Genomic DNA, 18,170 nt, shown 5'->3' with positions numbered 1-18,170 from the left:
TTGATGCTAGGGGACATCTGTATATGGTCAATGTCATAAAAAGCTTTTAAAAGCATTCTTTCAGAATGGCAAAAAAACACTTCATATTCCACCTTTCAAACCGTACTGTTCTGTGACGATTCTGGTACTTATGAGAGGGTTAAAAATGATCGATTGTGTGTATACATGTGTGTGGCTTTACTTGAGTGTGTGCACCTGTGATTTCCGGTGACGAGCTGAACTCTGCTCCCTGACTCAGTGTCTGTCTGTTTGGCGTAATGCTCCTGACCCCGAGGTCACACACTGTCTGGGGCCGAGCCACTCTGTGTCTGTAGGTGTGTGTGTGAGAGAGAGAGAGAGAGAGAGAGAGAGAGACAGAGAGAGAGAGAGAGAGAGAGAGGGAGCGAGAGAAGTGCAGAGGAAAAGTGTGTGTGTAAGTGAGTATGTGAACTGAGAGATAAAATGTTCGTGGATGAGTGTGGTTTATCGCATCCCAAAACAAACCAGCAGCCCCTGGGTAATAAAAATGTACTATCTGTCATAGTAAATTACAAATATTGGTCTTCGCCTTGCTGCAGTCTCCTGATTATGCTCAATGGTCTGCCTCTGACAATTATGAAGCCATTAACACTGTGTGTGACAGTGTGTAAGTGTGCGTGTGTGTATGTGAGAGAAAAAGACTCTACGGCTGCTTATTTGAGGAAATATGCTGTCGGTTTTTATGGCCTTGAAGGCTCCAGCGCCTTGTGGGCTCTCAAACATCAAATTTACATGTTTGCTGTGTGTCTGCTGTGTGTGTCTGACGTCTCCGGCCAAAACAAGGAGAGCAGAGAGAGGGAGAAGAGGAGAAAGGGAAGAGAATTAAAGATAAAGACAAAAGACAATTTAGTTCTTATGGGGAGCTTGTGTGGATCATTACTGAGCATCCATCTCTCTCTCTCTCTCTCTCTCTCTCTCTCTCACACACACACACACACACACACACAAACCCACACACGCACACACTTCGGGTTTCGATGGGCAGCTCTTTTACAGGCCACCAGATGAGGAGAGGATTATGAAGGGCCTAACCACCAATCCCATCCAGCATGTCTGCTAAGGAAGACCATCAACCGGATACAGAGGTCCCAAGAGGCTGGATTAGGAGTCGGAACACACACAGAAACACACGCACACACACACAGACTCACCACAGGCCATGTATAAACCTCTGTTAAGACCCTGCAGGGAACACCATTCAGTCCCATTTCAGTCTATTATAATTTCAGCGCTAATGACTGACAGAGCGGCGGCTTTGTCTAACATGATGTACCTCTATTTCTGCATCCGATACACCTCAGAGTTCAGTTTAAATGTACATGCATATAAACAGATTACGCAACAAGCCGTACAAGGGTGTACAATAAATAATTAAAAATAAACTTCACACAGCAGATTTCTCACAAAAAGATGCAATAAAATGAACCTAAAAAAAGATTTCAAAAAGGCAGATGCAAGAAATAGGTGTATGTTCGCTTTTATGGGAGCATTTTATTATAACCCCTACTATATTGGATACTTATTGTTGGGTTCATCTTATAATGGACAGAAAACACAAGTCTATGAAGAAACATATACTTGTTTCATATGGTGTTTATATATAAATAATCACAGAGTTAAAGCAATATTTCATACCATTATAAGCCTCAAAAAAGTAGCCGGCTCTGGTTATTTATTGCATGGCTCTTGCACAGGATTGCATTATATTTTGCAGGTCTGTCCACCCCCATTATGAGGAATATTAAAGAGACTGTAGCAGTCACACAACATCATGGAGGGAGGCCTTATGAATACTATACTTGTTATAAAATGATGTCACCCTGGAGATAAGAAAACCACAATGAAACAGGCTCACTCAACACTCCAGTGAGAAACACACCCCTTTATAGTAAAAAAAAAACATAGACCACACTCCTTCTCAATGAGACCCGTTGAGGTCCCCGGGCCCTAGCTTGGGAACCGTTGCACTATAGGGCATGCTCTCCGGCGTCAGGGCTGGATGGAGGCATGGACAAGAGAGAAAGAGAAAGAGAGAGAGGAGGAGCAGAAGAGGTAAGGTGAGAGGTTGCAGCTGAGTTGCATGGGATGCTGCTGCTGCTGCTGCTGCTGCTGCAGAGGCTCCATCCATCCATCGCTCCATCCCTCCCTCGAAGAGAAAGGAGAAAACAAGGAGTGGTTATATGATTCCCCACAAGCAGGAGGAGAAGCGCACAGGAGAGAAAGGAATAGCAGTGAGAGGGAGAGGAGGAGGGGGGGCGTTTCCCTGCTCGGTATAGCCTATTCTCACTCTTCAGCATGGATACAATGTATGGCATATGGAGCTGCTTCTCCGGGAAAGGTGGACACAGCGGTAAGTTGAGTATTTTTCGCTGTTATTTGAGCATGAAAAGCGGTTTGGACACAGTTGACAGCGCGGCGCTGCTCGGGGTCCCATCACTTTAGCATGTCCTGATATTACGAGATATTTGTTATTAATCCCTGAAGTGAAGAAAACTGTTTTTAGATTTAATCTTAAAGCTATAAGAGCGTGTTTGTGGCAGTGCACAGCGTAGGATTAACGCCCGATCAATTAGTCGTTGGCACGCGCTATGATTTGATACCTAAAAACAGGTTGGTCCCATCAGAATAACTCCCAAGTTTGTATCAAACAGCTTGATGAGGGGTTGCACCTGAACGCAGCTTAATGTTTAACCAGCAGCATGTGTCAACGTGGCTTCTTCTTCCTTCCTTGTGTAGCCTGTTGGAGCAGAGACAAAGATGGTTCAAATCTCCCTGCAAAGGGTTAAAGATTCAATCCACGCTTGCCACTCTGAACTGGGTTCTCCTTGTCAGTGGGAGCGGATGTATTTACAAACAAAGAAAGCTTAATATCCACGCGTGTCACGTAGAAGACAGGTGCAATTTTACAGTGCTTGTGTGTGGTTGTGTGCTTATCTGGGCTAGTAGGCCAAATGAAGCCTAAGTGATGCATTTAGGCCCAGGAGGAAGATTAAGGAAACCAAAGAGTCTCTGTTAAGTTTGTCACTGAAAGTTTCTTATTCTGCACTCCAGGCTGAATTAGTTGCAATAGCATCACTGGGCCGTTTACTTTCTGTCTGGGTAGTGACTATTAGGCTCCACAGTGCAGCCAGAATGACTGTTAAGATTTGCAGTTGCAGGCATAAGCATAAACATCTTCATAACAGCGCCTTTAGTTCCAAGCAATTAAGCAGTGATGTGCAAGCGGCAGAGTCCAGCGTCCTGCTCAGTCTGTCTCCATCTCGAGCTCTTTTGCCTCGAGCACAGCCACTTCTGATTCTAAAACACCAGGTACATTAAAGGATTGATAAGTCAGACATAAATATGAAACACAGGCTGAATGCAGTTTTTTCATTAGCCCTCCTCCGGCTGGAGCCAACTCAATTTCAATCAAGTCAATTCAGGAAATGGATTTTCTTATAAAAGCAGGCCAGATGTCTATCACCATGAAGTTCTTATACAGTATATGCAGCTTTTATGGGGACTAAGGGCGTAGTTTTAAATGTGTGGAGGCAGGGTCAGACTGCATGAATGTCTTTGCACATTGTACACTGAAATACGCTGTGTATTTCCTTTAACGAAAAAACACTCACTACACGCACACATGCATTTAACCACACACACACTCATGTATTACAAGTGCTTTCAGTGCATATGACCTGTAAGATATTGTCGCACAAATTAACAAAAAGCCCGGGCCATGCATTCAAAACTGCTCCTGCAGGCACACCCATTCTATTCGAGACTGACTCCCACACACAGACGCACACAAACAGCTAAAAACTACACCGAGGCATGCCTTTAAATTGGACGGAGACACTCGGGTGACACAGAGCAGACACACACTGGTCCTGTGTAGTGAAGAGGGCAGCAGCAGCAGCAGCAGCAGCAGCTGCAGCAGCAGAGTGTATTTTTAACACCAGATCTCTGACACCTCCGTACATCTCTTCACAGCTCTTGGTGAGAACAGAAGACACGTCCACTTGAGTTGTCATCATCAGCAGCCCAGACATGGACAGTTGGGATGGAGGAAGATGCAAGAGGCAAGGAGAGAGAAAGAGAGAGAGAGAGAGAGGAAACTAGGTAATGAGGAAGACGAGTGTCAGCATCCTCTCCAGCTTTAGTTTTGGCACTTCCCTTTGCAATGACAGCGGGTTAGCATGTAGACGATCACAGGTGTGAGTGAGGTGAGAGGGTTGTCAGTGGCAAATAGGAACTTTCCCCGGAAGTGTCAGGTTTCATGGTGTGCGGCTTTGATGAAGGCTGGAGGCGCACAGAGACGGATGTATGGTTAATGCACGTGTCTGAGCGGATAAACAAGCTGATTTGAGGATGAGAAAGCGGGGACCGGAGGGGTGAGAAAGGGTAAACACGAAGACGAAGGCGGGATCACAGTGATTAGAGAGGAAAGGTTAAAGGGGGAAGACGTGAGAGCGAGGACGAGAGAGGGAGACAGTCGAGTCGTGTTTGTGAACTAGCCGGAGTTTTCCAGGGGGAGCTGTCTGTGGTGCTGATGCAAAAAAAAAACCCACCTCCCCTTTTTTCCCAATGACTCTCCCCCTCTCTTTTTCTCTCCTCCTCAGCCGCTGATTGACAACTACTGTGTCTCTAATTGGCAAGCGTAGATGGGGAAGAGTCGGGCTTATTCTCCATGGGACAGAGAAAGAATGTGTGAGTGTGTGCTATCGGAGAGAGTCTTCCAATAAGAAGTGATAGGAGGAGACAAAGATAGGTAGGAGGAAAAGGAAGGGAAAATGTAATGAAAGAAGGCATGAAGGTGAGGGCTGAACATCTGTTTGATAATCAGTGTCTCCCCTCCGTGCAGGCTAACACACACTGACACCTATTTGATAATTGGTGAGCCTGCCCTCTCCCTCAGCGCCGGGCTAAACGGTTGCTTGATACCAGGCAGAGCAAAGGGACTAGCTGTTGGCAGTGCAATCTGTTTACTCGGTGCAGCTCAGGTAAAGATGCATAGCCGGCTGCCTGCGTGCCTGTGTGTAAATGTGTGTGCGGTTGTATTGCGTAAAGCCCACGATCTGGTTATTAGTCCCACATTGTGCACAAGACGTGACTTGAAGCGTGCGTGAAATGTGTATTATAACCTCTTGAGCAATGCCGCTGCATTCTTATTCAAGGATAAATATGATCTGTTTTGTCTTTCTTATCCTAGGTGCTGTCCTGGAAGATTTGCCTCTGCACAGACCTCCTCCTTCCCTTCCACAATCTTATTCAGAGAGCTGGAGGAGCAGCACAAGGAAAAGGAGAATGGAAGAAGGAGAGGAAGGAATGGAAGGGGGAGGAGGTGGGCCTCTTTGCTCCGGTCTCGACCACGGGTATTCTTGGGTTGATAATACAGATGTGGATGTTATTGCTTGAGAATACGCGTAGTCGAGTGGAAGCTTTATCATCAAGGGTCCAAAAGCAGAGATCTATTCAGTAGAGCACAATGGCAGACACATATAAATGCATAGACGGCATGAGGAGGTGACACAGACATGGGGTGGTTTTTAATTAAGCACACAGAGGTGACTTTTTATGGGAAAGGGCTTATTTTGTTCTATCAGAGAGGTTTTTTAAATAGAACGCAATCAGGGGCCAGCCAAATCAAATCCAGCCGCTGAAAAGGTTTTATCATCGTAGCTTTATCAACCATGTCAGTCTGTACACCTGTGGAGGAAATGAGTTTGTTTCGCCGGCCAAATTCAGCCCCTCCTGCAGAGGGAGACTTGCAGCGTGCCACTAAGCTAAACCCCCCTGGCATTAGTTCGGGGAGCTTAACACAAAAGTCTCCAGACTCAGACATTAATTCCAAACCTTCTTGATTACATCCCCTTGTCAGTCAGTCGAGCACACAAGTGAGCCCATAATCTTATCAGGTGATGAATGTCTTTCACAGCCCTTCACACTCCGCTCCAAACAACTCGCTGATACTGAACAGAAATTTTAAAGTTTGCGAAATTGGTGCCAAAAACAGCTTTTCTTTTTTTTTTGTAGTTCTGCAATTCCACGGGATGGTAGATATTTTGTGCACAACCATCATCCCACTGCACTGCCGACTGCTCTCACACTCCTATTTTTCGTCTCCTCGGCTCATGCTAAAAATGTGCGAAGAGTTTGATGCCTGTAGCAGCAACAGGAGACAGTAACACATGAGGACATGTCAAGGCTTGCACCCGTTGCTGACATTTCAGCTATTGGCTCAGCTGACTGGCTGTCATGATGGAGACACACACAGGCACATAAACACGTATATAAACTGCATGAGGGTTCACATGATCTACATGCCTGTAGGGAAATAGGCGATTGATGGATCTTAAGAAAACCAGCAAACAGATCCCCACATATATGCGAATGCTCACTCGTTGCAGCGAGGTTCACTGGGTCCGTGTGCCAGTGGGGAAATAAGGGATTGATTGATTTTATGGGTAACTATTTTTAGTCAGAATGATGGATGTTTATATCTTTTATTGATCAAGTTGAGGTGCAGGTCTGAAGAATTCTTAGAGTCAGGGCGTGCTGATTAATCAGGCAGCATTGGTGCCGGAATAAAACATCCACAAATACATTTTTGGTACATTAGCATTATTGCTAAGTGTTATAAATTAAAACCCCAAAGTTTCACTGCAAATTCAGCAATATATTAGCATCTGTTTGCAAATGTGCCTGTGATAAATTACACTCCTATCGTTTACTACTCCATGATTTCTTACTCCTGCGTAAGCAAATCTCTTATTTATTAGCACAGTAAGTGATTATAATTCATACACATTTCACACTGACGCTGTGTAAACTTGTTGATTTGGCAAAGCTGTTTCTGTGGTTTTGTGTGTATTTGTGTATGCGTGTGTGTGTGTTCTAAGCAACAAAATGACTATTGTGAGCACAGCTCCAGGTGCCTAGCAACCGAATCGCTCTGTTTCCTTGGCAACAGTTGCCTCGCACTCACTGTGTGGGTGATTGGCAGCCTTGACAACGGAGACGGAGTGACACTTGACCTCGCGTGCTGAATGGGAGAGGAGAAAGAAGGAGCGAGGAATAGAGGAGAGAGGGGGAGGCGGTGGGAGGGGGGGGACAGATGAGAGACTCAGTGATAATCATCCTCCATTGTAATCATCCTGCAGCGTGTTTCATGAGGCGTCGGCTATACCTCTCCAGCTGGGCTCCATCATCAAACACAATGCACGCATGCACGGACACACTCCTTCTTCCTGGGTGGAGAGCCCAGGCAGGCACTCCACATCTCATCTATTATCACTCAGCCCCGCCTGGTGCACAGCCTCACTACACTGTGTCTGCTTTCATTTGTGATCCGCTACATCCTGCGCTCTGCGGGGATGAATGGATACTGGACTCCTAAAATATGTGCCACGGTCACAGATGCCACAGGAGAGTAGATCAGAAGCCGCACGGAGACATTTTATTCAGAAACTGGCTCTTCCACTGATGTTTGACACCTTTGAATTGAGGTGGTGTAATTATTAAAATGTGTTTTTTGGTGGTTGTCCATCCATTCACGAGCTGAGGGGATCCCATTGTACTCGGTTTAACAAAAAAAACATGTTTTTTTTGCCGTGGCTGACGACACCTGTGTTAAATGATGAATCACAACTGGAACAGAAGAAAGTGAAATAAAGAGCAACACTGTTACTTTGAGTCTTTTCTGTCACCTCATTCAGCTTCGACATTTTACTCCAGGCAATGTAATTTATGTTTAGGACATATTTTTTTATAAAATAATCTAAAATTCTTCAGTTCTTCTAAATCCCAGCTGTTATTTGGAGGTTGACTGTCAATTTGTCAGCAGATGGTGGGGCCCATTTATGTTCATTAAGCTTGAATCAATACCTTAGATTTCCCAATCCCTCGTTAAAGAACAATAAAGATTATTACCTTTAACAACCAACCATCTTGAAATCCAAAGAGTGTGCTTTTTATATCTTTCCCTTAATGGTTAAACAAGAATTCATTATGTAAACATGTTTTTAATGAAATCCATGGAGTGCCCGTTTAGCTCAGCTGATAGAGCGGGCACGCCACGTACAGAGGCAAACACCTCCATGCATCGGCCGCAGGTTTGACCCCGACTCGTGGCCCTTTGGCGCGTGTCTACCCCGCTCTCTCCTCCCTACATTTCCTGTCACTCTCCACTACGTCAATCATGCTATCAAGTCACACTACATTAACGTCATCACAACATAATAAAATCAAAACAAATCAACACTTGCTGTTATGAAGTCTTATTGCTCGTTTATTTCCAAGATCACACTTATCAAACTCATCGCGTTAAAAAATACAGCTTGCTTTTAAGCTACTCAACACTGATGGCTGTTGCATAGGGAAATCATCAGGATAGTCACACTAGTATGTACATATGCACTTAACATCATTTGTATCTTTTGAAATTGTTTATTTGGTGAAAATGTAAGCTAAAACAAATCAACTTAACCGAACTGAGAGATTTCAGAAGAAGTCAAAACTTAGCAGCTGAGCTTAAATCTTGTATGTTTTTATCCCCCTCTCCAGTGGAATGACCTAATGTCATGTAACACGACTGTCGTCAGGAGGATGGCGGGAGCTGTGGGTAATTACTACTGTGAACACAAACGGTAATATCCTGCTTGAACTGAGCAGAAGTTCACAACAGTACTCGTTGTAAATCTGGCAATGTAGCCTCCCTGAAAATGTTCCTCTCCTGCTAGGTCCTGCGGCTACTGTCAGAGTGTGTGATAAGGTGTGAATGTGGGGGAAAAAACAACAACAATTTCTCTCAAGATCTAAATATTCACACCTCCTTTCTATTATGCTAAACAAGAAAAAGTTTACTTTCTGTGGATTTCACATTAGAATGCCAAGCTGGGATCCCACTTTTTATACCAGAGGCCTTTTTCATAAATTGATATTCGGGCGGCTAACTATATCTCCTCCTTACAGATTAAATAAAAAGCAGCAAACATTTTTGATGATCTTAAACAGACTTGTTTACACTGCACATAAAAGATCTTTGAGACCCGTTCAAGAGAATAAAAAAAGAAAAAAGAAAACAAAGATTGAAAGCCCCACTCAATAAAAAGATCTATCAGCCAACACTGCAAATCACAAATTATGTAACAAATCATACAATAAAGACTGAAAACTAGGGCCATGGTTTACACAGAAAGGGGAGAAGAGCCGCTTTGCGCCAAAGACCTCATAAGAGAGACTGCTGTTCACACAGCTGTAAAACTCAAGTGACCATATGGGAAACTGTGAATAATTAAAGTTTCATAAATGTCCCCTGACCAGCTTGATCCTAATGGGCCTGCGATCACCAGCCACATCCTCATCCTCCCCCCTCCGTCCCTGAAAGACATCCAGCTCCACGAGGGCTACTGATTGGCTGCTTCACAGGCATCTATCCAGTCGCTGTAAACATCAACCGGCTCTGACAGATCTGTGGAGCAGTGGGTTAAGGATTAAAGGAATTCTGTTGCCTCAGAGTAAGAGTTTATAAAAGTGGAAGGATAAAAGGATTATACAAACATTGGAAATCAATGTGAAAATGAAAACACAATATATCTGGTTGTTTAGTACACTGGAATCCCTTAGTAGTCTGATCTAATCTATAAACCATTCATCAGAAGTTAGAGCAAGAAAATACTGTGATTTTCAGAATCCTGCTCCCTTCTTCTCCACTATCCTGTATATAACGATGTATTTTTTCGATCAAAAGTCTGACTTAAAAAGCTTAAACAGCTCAAATTTGAGTTTAATATCCCAGTAATTCTGTTCAAAAAACAATACCTCCAATTTATCTTAGGCAATAAAGAGCCGTGAAAGCCTCATGGCAGATGTTTTTCTTGTATTTTAACTTTTCTTTCTTGAAACAAAATAATCTTAACGGATTGTTCACTTTTAAATTACATACTGGTTTGTAAGGTTTATTAAGGTGTGAAACCCATCTAAGACAGGTTTAAACGTTGTTGTTCTCAGTGAAGGGAGTTTGCTCAGTAGTCATGGAGGTGCATTAGTTATTACAACATTACTTAACGCAGGTTTTTTAGACCCGGGAAGACCCACTTATAAATGTTGATTGTCTCTTTTCCCATTGCCAGTTGAGTATCCTGCTTTCGGTCTGTTTTGTGCTGCGTCACAGTCTGACGTCACAAACGCGCCGGAGACAGAGTTAGTAAACAGTGAAGATGTTACGGTGGTTAGGTCTTTATTGTATCTATTACTCATTCAGTCTGTGTATCAAACTCGGCCCTGACAAATTTGGAACGATGTTCAAGCGCTGCTCGGACAGAGACGGGCGAAATTTGTAGCCGTGATGACAAGGAGTCGCAGAAGTTACCGACGGAGCATAGCATCACGCCGGATAGGGGGCGGAGATTAGCGCGTCAACCCAGGTTTTGTGTTCCTATCGATGCCGATCGGAGCTGAGGCGATATTCACCCGGGTCTACTGCAGAGTCATTTGACCCGGGTCTGGCTGCCCCTGTGAATAATCTGTTTTTTATGGTGCGGTTTTTAGAAGAAATAATTATCATTAAATAACGCGACACTCCAACATGAAGTAGAGACTGGAGTGTGGCTGTGTGGAATAAAGTTTGATTTCTGTTATTTCTCTGTGATCACGCATTTAAAAAGGTGGATACAGCAGATCACAGTTGTTTCATTAACCTATATCTCTAGTGTTGCTTTCTGATGATGTCGTGATCATCAAATAAGAGTCAGTCATGGATTATTGGTCCTAGTCCTTCCCAGAATGTGTCTGGGATGTGCAGTTTTTTTTTGCACCTGAAAGGAGTAGGAAGAACAGCTTTAGCAAGATTTACGACAGTGTTTAACTGTAGGCCCAGATCTTTATGATAATTAAAGGCTAGGTGTAGCTTGTATGGACACAAATCAGTAAGTAACTTATAAGTCGGACATCTCTGTGTATGTGTAGTCTAAGCTACCTCCACTCACTGATGAAGATCACCAGCCGGGGTTTAACGCTAGGCCTGCACGATATAAGAAAACTCTGCGATTACATTGTTCAGTTTTGTTAACACGTTAAGAACTGTGATAAACAAATATAAATAAGAGCGCATATTAGCTATAACTCTGTTTCTGTGTCTGTTGTTCTACATGTTTTACACAATACCTGTGTTTGCAACTTGTCCCACCTGAATCCAAAAAGCTGTTATTCTTTCACCACTAAATTAACATCAATTAATCTGAGGGTAGCTGATGGCTAACTTGGGTTACATCTGATCACATTCAAATCGTTATACCCAGGGTTCCTTGGTGAAAAAGCGTGGCTTGTGAATATAAAACCATTTCCATATTCACTGTGATAAATTCAGACTTTTGCGACGCATTTACTATGAAAGCTCATACTGCGATAACTATAAAATTGTGATTTATTGTGCAGCCCTCCTATATGCCATCAGAAATGTTTGTCTGAACAAGTTAGGAAAAAAAGGGTACAAAACTCGTATTCTGTATATGCAAGTTAATTGTTACACAAATATTGTCTTGATATTGTAGTAGTGATAAGGGACGGATATAATTGTGTAGAGAACGAAAGAGCTCTTGGGACAGAAGCTCAAGCCCCGACTCCTTTCTCACCACCCCACAGCTGATCCATTACAGCCCTAAGAGGGCGGTGGTTTGTGAAAACGCTGTTTTCATAAAGTTACAACAATGCAAGGACTTAGACCACCCCCCCTAACCTAACATCAGAAAAGTGTTAGGGAGTCCTGAAACTATCTGACAAACATTTCTTACACAGTATACTGGGCAGCTGAAGGATCCAGTCAAAAGCACCTGTAAAATCTGGCAAGTGGATGTTTTAGATTAATTTGTCTCTGCTATCACGAAGACTGGGGACAAACTTTAAATAAAAGTGTGGTACTTTTTAAATGAGAAACTTTTCTGTTCTAAGTATTTTTGTTACTGTAGGAGACAGATAAAAGTTGTGATTGTTCTCAGCAATGAATGTGTGAACAAGGATACAGGTAATGGGGGTCTGGAACTCCTCTAGGCAGACTGTGCATGATATTATCCCAGTATTTCTGCTCCTCTCCCTGTAAACATAAAAAGACAGTCACAAAAAAAGTCAGCTCAGAAACCAATGAATCAAACTTGAAACAGTTGGGCAGGGAAACGTACTTGTACAAGGTACTTACATTTTGACATCACACGACTTCTCGTGGTTGCAGAAGGGACAGGTGAACTGAGAGTCCAAATCACCAGTCATCTTCTTCTTAGGAGGGGGCTTTCTTTTGGACTTGCGGCGACCCATTGCACACAAACTGAATCAAGTCTTTGTGAGAATGAGGGGAAAAAAGCCACACGGATTCAACAAGGATAACGCGAGCGAAAAGAGACAATGAGCTGTAACACCTTACTCGAAAACAAGTCCAGAAAGCAGCTGCTACACCATATTGTTAGCAACCAAAGTTAACAGGCTAACGTTAGCATGTTTGTTGTTGATCTCTAGTACAGCATACACGATAGCACACGAGATAAATAGACTCTGGAGGGAAAACATCCTACGCATTTTCAAGACTATACATATGTCTTAAACATCTTCATCATTGCTTAATGTTAAAAGTTAAATCTTGTTTACCTTTGGTTGCAGAAAATACACGTTGCAGTTATCAGGAAAAGGGATTCCACAAGACCCGGCACCGGCAACTGTTTGCGTTAAATTATTGGAGGAGAGGTTGGGCTTAACGGCAAGTCATTGGCTGTCTGACGTGTCACTAAAGTTGATTGGCTTTGACGTATTAACGTCGGACACAGCCTACTCCCGCGTGGTGGCGACAGAAGCTAACTCTCAGGATAGGTATGCTGTCTTAAAATGAAAATGCACACGTTTTTATTTTGACATGACCTCAAACATTTTTTGAAATGTAAGTCGTTAACACTTTAAATATCTCGACAGTAAGCTTGCTTTTAATGGCGTTGTTATGGTAGTTTCAATATTTGGTGGTTTAATGGATTAATAACGTTACAAATCACCAACACATTGAGATCAACAATGCTAGTTTAACTAGATTAAGTAGATTTGTAGTTTTTTTCATCCTGGAAAGCGTCTTTAACTAATAAGTTAGCAATTATCCTCAGCATTCATAAAAATATAACTGAAGAAGGTGAATACTTTGCTTTGAACTTTTCCACTGAGGACGTGTGTCTGTGGTTTGCCATATCAATCAGCCAATATGGCAACGAAATACAATCATATATTGCTAAATGGTTAAATACATCTTTTAAAATATTAATATTAAAACACAGTATTTTGTGGGGTCGTTTTATTACAAACCACCAGAGAAGTTTTCTGCAGTTGTCTACATATATATGACATTAGAGCTATCGTACAATTTTGTTCATTATTTTTGTGTATAAAATGTAAGAAAATAGTGACAAAGGCCCACTTTAATTTCCCAAAGTAACCTTTTTAAACATTCTGCAACGTAATGACATTCAATTTACAATGATATTAAACAGAAAAAAAGCAGATCCTCAAAATTGAAAAGTTCTTATAATGTATTAATCTTTCAACATTGCAAAACATGTGATTTACCATTAATCATACCTGTGTGAAAATGCCCATTATAATCATGGTAACACCCAACTCACAAACATTTTTATGATCTAATATTTAAAAAAAAATAGTTTGCATGACACTTTTTGATTGTTTTTTTTGATGTGTAGGAAATGTCAGTGATGTGGACAGTGAAGGCGGTCGGCCTTGGTGTCGTGGCCCTCTCCCTCAGTGTGGAGCTGCTTGGATGGCTCCAGCGTCGCCTCAGGCCCGGAAAGACCCTCAATGAGGTCCTCATCTTTCCCTCAGAGCTGGCCTGTGTGGAGCGCATCTTCAATCCCTCTTCATCGTAGTAAGTAAATTAAACACTCTGTTGACCAAGTATGACATGATTGACATTACACATTGACATGTATGTTTTTTGCTGTATCACTGCTGACTGTTGTGATGTTAGCCACTAGTGCAAAACTTTACAGACAATATAAGCTTTTCAAATAGAGTTAGACCTAAAAAAAAACACATTTAAAAAAAATAGCATGACCAAGATCACTCTGGTTATTTGCATGTTTGTCAGCATTGAAAGTGTTTCAAACTGACCAAACAGAAATTAGCACTAATTTGAGCTATTTTAACTAGTTGACTTTGTTTTTTGCTAAACATATATACAGACAAAAATGCCTGAGGTTATTTGGAAATTGTGTCATTATGTAGTCTGTCCAGCAGAGCAAACTCCGAAACCATACTTTAAAATACTCTCAGCACTGTCCACAGCAAATGTAGCAGAGCATCAGAGCCTATCCGATGGTCAAGAGTTGGTTGATAATGTTTAATAATGTAAAATATTTGTAAAGTTATTTGTTTAAGAAAGTAGCCTTCTGAGTACCTGGGTATAGTCATACTGGTTTGAAATTGGTGCACACTCCACAAATAAAAGCCTTATTTTCATTCCCTCTGAATAATTCACTAGATCTGCTGCAATAACTAATAGTCTTTTCCTTTTTTTCCCCCTGAAATCAGTTTCAGCTTGTGTCGAAAAATCCCACATTTTACAGTCTCTGATTGTAACCTGACAGATGTTTTCCTCACTTTTTGGTTATGATAATAGGATATGATTCTGAAAATCTGTGTAAACACGCAGAAAAAAACTTGAATGATAATTAGTAAACCCTTTTAAAGATCAGCAGATGTTACAATAAGTTAATTTTCCCTCTTGTTTTCTGCTCTTCCAGTACCTGTTTGTGCCCATTTCCTCATGGTGTAGAGAGCTCTTTCTCCCGTCTTCTCCGCTACATCCTGTCTGCTTCCTCCTCTCTGGACTTGTGTGTCTTTGCCTTTTCCAACATGGACCTGGGCAGGGCCGTACTAGCACTACATAGCAGGGGCGTCACCGTCCGAGTCCTCACTGACAAGGACTACGCTGCCATCCCTGGCTCCCAGATAGGGGCCCTCCGCAAGGCGGGTATGAGTTTGGTTGTTATTTAAATCATCATGACGCATTTGTCTTTATACAGTCTGATAAAGCATCCCTTTGCCAAAAACATCCTCAAATATAATCATTTTTCTGGCAAATTTAACCTGAGATATGAGAAAGGATGACTCGGGTCTTACTCAACTAAAGGTGCTCACTCTGTGTTCTCGAATCACAAGTGTCATTGTCAGTAAGCCCGACGGGGTTCCTTAGTGGTGAATTGAGAGCTGATAGGAATTTTCTGGGTGAATGGAGGTTGCCACTACAAGCGCTCCTATGAGTCAGAGTAATCATGCTCTGAGAGCTCTGAAAGATTTTGTGTCACGTGTCGGACTCACACTGTCTCACTCTCTCTCTCTCTCAGCTCTCTGCATTTAATGAATTACCGCCAGTGCATACGGTTAAGTAAGAATTAAGTAAGTAAGAAATTGGCAACCCGGCAGCGAATTTCATTAAGCAAAGTGTTTCTAAGTGTGTGTGTGTATGTTTACTGCAGACCTCATGAGAACCACTTTGGCACAAGGGACAATCCATTTTTATCCTCAAATAGCTGATTCTGACTGGCACCTGTGCACAGGGATTTGGCTCAGTTTGCCGTCACTGGTTGTTTAGATTGCCCAGAGTTTACTTATCGATAATTTCACTCATAAAAGAAATGTTCATTTAAGCATCGGAGCCCTTAAACTGCAGGGAAAGGGACATCTTCTGGTCAGTCTGGGTCATGGGTGCAAAAGTGGAAATACATGAAACTGTAATGGCTAGTTGCATTCGCTCTGTCCTGCTGCTTTCATGTCCCTTCACATTGAGCTGAATATATTATAAAAAGCCAGGCAGTTAGACAAAGAGATAAGGAGGGTCATGAGGACATTTTCCTCTGAAGAGAAATGCTCAGAAAATTGACTTTTAAAAACATATTTCTGGTAATTGTTATTCCCTTTTTTAAAAGGCTATGCACTTACCCTTTCAAGGGGGACTTGCATGACTAATCGCTGTCTGAGTTTAGTCTGCAATCCACTCTAAAAAAAATTAGTAGTCTACAGTGTGATACAAACTCACATCAAATACCCATCTAAAGTACTGTTTTTGTCGAAGAGAGTTTCCGTTCAATACAACTGAAATTAAAAGGTTTCTGTGTGAAATAATAGTGCAGTCAACAAAATTGTATTGTCTAGGTTGCAGTGGTCAACGATGAGTAAATGTGCATCAGTTTCATAAGCTGATAACCCTTTTATTTCACACCCCTCAGGTCAAGTTAGCACCGTTTATTTAAAAATATTCATATTGATGTTCTGTTCCTTGAGGAGCTCCCAGGACAAAATGGGGATTTCATAGCCTTAAGTCACAAAGCAGATAGTGGTAGAAGATCAACATATCTCTGAAGCATTGAAGAACATTCTCCTCGCTCCTCCCTTTCTCCCCTCTGTGCTCCTCAGGGATCTGTGTGCGCTGCTCCGCGGGCTCCGTGTACATGCATCACAAGTTTGCAGTTGTGGACGGCCAGCTGCTCATCACCGGCTCCCTCAACTGGACGCTGGCAGCAGTGCAGGGCAACATGGAGAACGTCGTCGTCACAGAGGAGCCGGACCTGCTGCGACCGTTTATCAAAGAGTTCCACAGGTTGTGGCTGTGCAATGATCGGGCCCAAAACTACCGCTCAGGTGACCAAAAACCTGCTCACCACCAGAACCCATGACTGACGTGCTGTGATCAATAGTGAATCAGAGCTCTTAAAATTTTAGGAAGAAGGTGAGCGTGTTGAGTCAGCTCAGTCACTGAATGCCTACAGATTTTCTTGTTTCTCTGAGGACTTGTTTAGGACATTAAATGACGATGTTACTGTTCCAGGCGATAGATGTTCCATGCCACGTATTTTTAAACACTGTATGTACCAGAAAACTTCTGATTTTGACTTACACTGTGAGGTGCTAGACTGAGTTTTATGTTTAAATTTATTTTTGTCTTATATTTGATAAAAAACAAAGGCCTACAGTCAAACTGTTTGGCACTGACCAAAGATGAGGATAATATCCACAACATGTATTTGTTCTAGTTCGTGTTAATTTTTTTAGATTCAAGTTTATGTTTTTTATATCGTGTCACATGTTGACATTACAAAATATAACATTTGATTTTGAAAATCTCTACTGAGCCTTCCAAATTGATATTATGGTTTGATGGTTATGTAATCAGTTAATGACATGATACATTTCCCCTGTCCAAACATAAGGGATTATCCAGGCTGGTCAGGAATGTATGTTTAGTGCCAAAATTTATAACCAATCCACAGTTCACCTTGTGTAGCGTAAATTACACAAGGTTTAAAAATCCAGTGTATTGTTTAGGGTGTGCCGCTGTGCTCTCAGGCACTATTCTATTTGCCGAGCACCAATAAAACCCTCTTTCATGCTGCAGTTTTGGCAGGTCTGTTGCATCATTGCCCTGAGGTTGTAGTTTTTTCTCCTGCTCCAACATGAAAGCCCTCACAGCTCAGATACATGCTGGTATTCTCGTGGATTACCAATCTTAACATTTTAGGTTTGCAAATGCAAGTAGAGTGGATCTGGTTTGGACATGATTCATGTGACTTCTTTGTGTATGACTACATCTGCATTGCTCAATAGTCAGGCTGATGCTTGTTGGTATAGGACAGGGCTGTTTTGTCTCAGTTTAGTGTTTTAATATTTGAGCAGTTCAAATGCTGTAGTTCAGCGTGCTAAATGACAATGTCAGGCTTTGCGAATCAGCTGCTATAATTTATCCACGGTGTATGAGTGACCGAGTGAGAGGTCATGAGTTTGGATGCGTTACGAGTGAACGTCTGCGCTGTTCGACAGACTATGCAGGGGAAGGCCGACTGAAGTTTACTATAAAACTGCGTAAATCAGCCGCTGAGTGACATAACAGTATCGGAAATACGGCGATTTCTCTTTCAAATTAAAAGTCTGGCAGGACCAGCGAGCGTGCAGTGTGTTGTACAACCATACAGTCATTGGGTACAACCATACGTCCTTTGACGAAAGTTCTAGTAATCACGCATAATACAGGTTAAAACAACTTAACTATGCTTTATAGTCTTAATTTTACATTAATTACTTGAATTTTCTTAAACTTTGACGATTGAATGAAAGCGGTTGTTTTATTTTGAAACTCC

The 18,170-nt window shown here is 42.2% G+C and overlaps 2 protein-coding genes across 2 annotated transcripts; one reads left to right on the top strand and one right to left on the bottom strand.

Moving 5' to 3' along the window:
- Positions 1–8,268: 8,268 nt before the first annotated feature.
- Positions 8,269–12,712, bottom strand: LOC138594906 (transcription elongation factor 1 homolog). Its single transcript, XM_069666182.1, has 4 exons — positions 12,634–12,712; positions 12,191–12,327; positions 12,018–12,088; positions 8,269–9,469 (listed from the first exon to the last, which is right to left on the bottom strand). The coding sequence occupies exons 2-4, from the start codon at positions 12,304–12,306 to the stop codon at positions 9,405–9,407; spliced, it is 252 nt and encodes an 83-aa protein (XP_069522283.1). The 5' UTR covers positions 12,307–12,327; positions 12,634–12,712; the 3' UTR covers positions 8,269–9,404.
- Positions 12,713–13,724: 1,012 nt separating this feature from the next.
- On the top strand, positions 13,725–16,712 carry pld6 (phospholipase D family, member 6). Its single transcript, XM_069665463.1, has 3 exons — positions 13,725–13,903; positions 14,781–15,010; positions 16,453–16,712. The coding sequence occupies exons 1-3, from the start codon at positions 13,725–13,727 to the stop codon at positions 16,710–16,712; spliced, it is 669 nt and encodes a 222-aa protein (XP_069521564.1).
- Positions 16,713–18,170: the final 1,458 nt, after the last annotated feature.

Source organism: Semicossyphus pulcher, unplaced genomic scaffold (genome assembly GCF_022749685.1).
Source record: "Semicossyphus pulcher isolate SPU_LCO1_2020_fin unplaced genomic scaffold, fSemPul1.0.p SCAF_17, whole genome shotgun sequence".
In the NCBI taxonomy this organism is placed as follows: domain Eukaryota; kingdom Metazoa; phylum Chordata; class Actinopteri; order Labriformes; family Labridae; genus Semicossyphus; species Semicossyphus pulcher.
The sequence above is the reverse complement of the archived record's forward strand: the minus strand, read 5'-3'. Positions and strand labels throughout refer to the sequence as shown.